At 43.5% G+C, this 5,275-nt stretch overlaps 1 protein-coding gene across 1 annotated transcript; it reads left to right on the top strand.

Annotated features, from left to right (window-relative positions):
* The first annotated feature begins 561 nt into the window (after positions 1-561).
* LOC112834780 (beta-defensin 103A-like) lies at positions 562-1,764 on the top strand. The gene is made up of 2 exons (XM_025886254.2): positions 562-713; positions 1,619-1,764. Exons 1-2 carry the CDS (start codon positions 656-658, stop codon positions 1,762-1,764), a joined length of 204 nt encoding a protein of 67 aa, XP_025742039.1. The 5' UTR covers positions 562-655.
* Positions 1,765-5,275: the final 3,511 nt, after the last annotated feature.

Here is a 5,275-nt window from a genome sequence, read left to right as displayed (position 1 = left end):
AAACCATGTTTCACCCAAGTTATAGCCCACATCACACGCCAAAGAGCTTAGGGTCAGGGACTCGGGAAAGTAGTGGATTTTTTCTCCTTTTCCTATTATCTAGAAGCTGATCCCATTTTATCTCAATTTCAGGCATACCTGTGCAGGCTCAAGGTGTGACCCAGCCTTAGTTTACACCTAGATTCTGAATATGTAGAAAGCTGGACCGCTACGGTCCCAGGTGAGCTTCAGAATCTTCTAGGACTTTAGGAAGATAGCTTAGAAGTACCAAAGTGGAGGCAAGGCAGCTCCCAACTACATGCCCTGGGAATGCTCCCAAGAGGAGAGGGTCTTTGCCACCTATACCTATAAGCAGCTCTGAGCCAGACCTGGGACGCACTCCTGGAGCCTAGAGGGCATCAGGATAGCTGCGTGCTCACATCAGCCTTGCTTCACCCTTTAGGTTTGCAATTATCTCAGGGTGAGTGGGCGTGGCCTGTGGGGTAAGAGAACTGGCATGAAGCATCAGGAAACACGTCATATTGTCATCATTGTACTATTACAGGAATTGCAGCCGCTGCTTACTTGTACCTATGGCTGTGTGTCCTGCAATCCTTATAAAGTAGACGAGCACACCCTGCCATCCAGTCTCAGTGCGCTGTGAAACCTGTCGGCCATGAGGATCTATTACCTTCTCCTCCTGTTGCCCTTCCTGTTCTTGATGCCCGTTCCAGGTAAGATGGGTTGGGAGGCCAGAGGGTTGAAGGAATTGCAAATATGTCATTCAGCAGCAGTCCCTTTCCATTCCTCGGGAACTTCAGACCCGGCAGATTTGTTGTATGGGTACAGACATCACCATTTTCTTTTTTCTGGTGAGAATCTCAAGGATCTTGAAGCCGTTTTCCCAATCTTTTCAGAGACTAAATAGCTCACAAAGACCACCCCTTCGTGGAAAGGGACGAACCTTACCTGCTCGTGAGACATAAAGAAAGTGAAACAAAAACTTTAACCCCAGCAGGAAAGATGGATTTAAATCTGAGATCAGAAGGACAGATTTCCAGTTACTAGCTTTAGGGGTTGCAAGTAGAGACTTTGGGCGGCTGCGAACCCTGGGGGACCCCTGCAGCCCCTGTGTGCCTGGTGGCCACACCCATCCCCCAATGCCACCGCGGTCCCCAGCTGAGTTGTGGCCCCTAGAAGCACAGGTCAGTTGGTCGCTTAATCCTTCCTCTACTTCACTTCTAATTTTATAGAGAAAGGAAAAAGTAATTTTAAAAAAGAAAGAAAACACCCTAAAATAAAAGAAAAACAATTCCCTGGGGATAGTGATCAGAATAATATTGTATTTATAAAGGAAATTACAAACTGGTATCCACCAAATCCAAACCAGTATCTTTATACCATGCGTTTTCTCATTTCTTAATTTAAAGAAAGTATGTATGTGTTCATCCCTATGAGGTAAACAACTAGGAGTATAACTGAATTCACTTTCCAACTACCCGACCCCAACTAGAAGTGTGAAGGGGGTGGAGGGGCAGGGGAAGAATAGAAGAAAGGTAACAGATCGGTTATTTGGGTTATTTCAAAAGTCTTATACTTGGACTAAAGCCTTCCCGCGTGTTCTGTTTATTCCTTGCAGGAAATGGAGGAATTATAAATACCCTGCAGAGGTATTACTGCAGGATAAGGAGTGGTCGGTGCGCTTTGCTTAGCTGCCTTCCAAAGGAGGAGCAGATAGGCCGCTGTTCTTCCGCGGGCCGAAAATGCTGCCGAAGAAAGAAATAAAAAAAAAAAAAAATCCAAAACGTGATTGGGAACGTTGTAAAGTGTGAAAATGCCTCCTGGAAGTTTATAGAAGAAAAATCAAATTAAATATTTTTTTCAAAAGAATTAGAAGCTTGATTGTTCTTTTTAAATTCTCGTTATTGTGGTAGTTGTTACCAAACTGATAACTGGGAAAGCGTTCATGGACTCACCTTTAATTCAAATGCAGGATAATCTCTGGAGGAATCCTCAAAGGGGTCTAAACCTATTTTCCAAGTGTTATCAGATTTAACTCCTCTTTTGCAAGTTATGTACCCCGGTGAGAATGGACTCCCTGTTCCTCCTGAAATATTCCCTTGGCTTTCTTGTCACCCGTGCCTCTGCTCTCTCTGACCTCCCCTATCGGGCATTTAATCACCCTTCCAGCTTCACCTCTGAACTTTAACCCATCCCCCCAACCCCGGGGCCATAGCAAATCCTACCGCCTCCCTACAAACAAAGCTGCTTTCCCAAAACAATAGGAGCTTTCCTCTGATACACTGCAGGGTTCTGACTGAATGCTCCTTCTATGAATTTTGTTTGATCTCTGCCTTGTACCATTTGCATACTTCCAATCTCCATATCTGGTTGCATCATTTTTAAGGGCAAGGACTTTGTCTTAATCATTTCGGGCAGGCCTAGGAAAGTGCCTTGAGCATAAAAGCTGCTCAGAAAGTGTTTCTTGTACATTCCAGGGGTCTGGGTCCCTGCAGTTTACTAACCAGTGTCCTCTCGATGTTGATATGGAAGGATTTCCGGAGATGCCGTGGGAGGTCCATCTTCCCCGACACACCAGCCCTATGGAAAAGCAAGAGAACCGGGCTGTCAGGAAGAGGGGAGCAGATGGGACCTGGATCCCACTTGCCATCCAAAAAGCATGAACTTGCTGTAGGAACTGCCCTCCGACAGGATGCAACTAGGGAAGCAGACAGGTGTGAGACAACCCTTCTAGACACTGCACAGCCAGAGTGTGTGGTTACGGCTGCGAAGGCGGGGGCCACATGAGCGAGACCCCTTGTCTCCGGTCTCCTGTGGGAAGCAGGCTCCAGGCCAAAGCATGGGCAGGAGAACCCAAGCAGACCAGCGATCCTTCTGAGTCCAAGAGATGGATTCAAGTTTCGGGCAGCACGAGACCCCCGATCTCGGTGCAGAAAATTGAAAGGGGGCATCTGGATGGGGGTGGAGTGCCCACGTGCAGCAGAGGGCTCTCTTGAATCGTGGCTCAGTGCTGGTCTGAGCACGCCTCGGGTGAAACTTGGCAAGCCCAGAGGAAAACAAAAACACCCCAAAGGGACTGGATGGATAATTCCAGGAACTCACAGGCTGAGACATGTGCCTTCCCACAGCAACGCGGAGAGAGCCCTCAGAAAGGGATTGCATCTGTAGCTGGGCTGTTGAGCTCTGGAGAGGACTGTTCTGGAACCTCTCTGGGTGGTAACGATGTATCAATGCAGGTGCATCAATTGTAACTGATGCACCCTCTGGGAGGATGTGGATCCTGAGGGAGGCCTCGCAGGTGTGAAGACAGAGGGTATGTGGGACATCTCTGTACCTTCTGCTCAGTGTTGTTGTGAACTTAAACTGCTCTGAAAAATGAAGTCTATTTTTAAAAAATAAGGTAAAACTTTTTAAGCAACAACCACAAAAAGCTAAGAAAATTCCTTACCAGAAAACCTGCACTACTAAAAAAAAAAAAAATTCTCCAGTCAGAAGAAAATTAATGCCAGATGGAAATTTGGCTCTGTGGGATGGAATGAAGGGAGCAGCCAAGATTCTGTCTCAAAGGGAGGATTGTCAGCTTCTTAAAAAATAAGATACAGGGGCGCCTGGGTGGCTCAGTTGGTTAAGCGACTGCCTTCGGCTCAGGTCATGATCCCGGAGTCCCGGGATCGAGTCCCGCATCGGGCTCCCTGCTCAGCGGGGAGTCTGCTTCTCCCTCTGACCCTCTTCCCTCTCATGTGCTCTCTCTCTTTCTCATTCTCACTCTCTCAAATGAATAAATAAATAAAATCTTTAAAAAAAAATAAGATACATGCTCTCTATAAGAAACCCAATTGAGGTGTCAAATGGAAAGGCAAAGATAGATTAAAAATAAGACTAGAAACAGATATACTGAGGAAACATTGATCTAAAGAAAACAGAAGTGGCCTTGTTGGCTAATTGCCTATAAATCAGAGTGTATTTTAGAAGGAGTATGACCGGAGATAAGAAAAGGTATTTTTCCCAGTTATAAAGTGGTTAATTCACCAAGAACACATATTAATGCTAAATTAGAATGCTCTTAGTAACAAAGTCCCAAAAGTCTTAAAGGAAAACTGATACAAATGAGAGCAGAAACCAATACCTAAGCAATTACAGTTAGGTACTGCCACACTTCACTTGTAACGAAAAGAAAAAGCAGACAAAACATCAGGAATAATACAGAAGACATGAGCAACAATATCATCCAGTGTGACCTCATTGAAATTTATAGGACACTCTACCCAATAATCACAGAATCCATTAAAATGTTACGCAGTATAGCTCCTACTGGGCTATAAAACAAGTCTCAAAAACTGAAAACAATTTAACATTATTCAGATATACACTGTGTCTGTCCACAGTGGAATTTACGAAGATATGAATTACAGAAAGATATCTGGAAAAATCCCCAAATATGTGGAAATTAATCAACATGCTTCTAATATAAGTATAAGAAGAAATCACATGAGAAGGTAGAAAATATTTTAAACTGATCAAAAATGAAAACAGCGTACCAAAATTTGAGGGAATGCAGCTTAAGCAGTGCTTAGAGAGAAATTTATAACATCAAATGCTTTTAAGATAGACAGGGGTAAAGCTCACAAATCAACAATGTAGATTTCTACCCTAAGGAACTAGAACAAAGGGAGGTAAACCCAAAGTAGAAAGGATAAAAGTGAAAAAAAAGAAAATGGACACATTGTCGTCTTTGAGAGGATCATAACATTGTTAGAGCTTTAATTAGGTTCATTAAAGGGGAAAAAGGAAAAAAAAGAAATCACAAGATGCTCAGATATACACACTCCCTTTTGGCAGGCAGGAAAATGAGAACATTTATACATCTTGGGGTGATTTAGACAAAGAGTCTGCACAAGGTGACTATAATTCACACGCTCATTATCTCTTAGAAGGTCAGGCCATGCCCCTCCCCCTTTTTTTCTCTTAAGTTTAAGATATGCTACCAAAAGCAACTACACATTCTAAGCAAATCAGCCTCAAAATTCCAACTGCCATTTGTACACTTCTTCTTTGGAAAATGTCTATTCAAGTCCTTTGTCCATTTTTCAAATCAGATTGTATGTTGTTTTACTGTTGAGTTGTATGTTTTCCCTATATATTTTGGATATCAACCCCTTCTCAGATATATGGTTTGTAAACATTTTCTCACAATCTGTAGGTTGCCTTTTCATTTTGTTGTTTCTTTGCCTCTGTGTGGTCAACAGACACGTGAAAAGATGCTCAGCAGCACTCA

This window comes from Callorhinus ursinus, unplaced genomic scaffold, assembly GCF_003265705.2.
Source record: "Callorhinus ursinus isolate GAN/ISIS: 27379988/994484 unplaced genomic scaffold, GSC_fseal_2.0 scaffold17, whole genome shotgun sequence".
Taxonomy (NCBI): Eukaryota; Metazoa; Chordata; class Mammalia; order Carnivora; family Otariidae; genus Callorhinus; species Callorhinus ursinus.
Note: the sequence above shows the minus strand (reverse complement) of the source record. Positions and strands in the feature narration are given on the sequence as shown.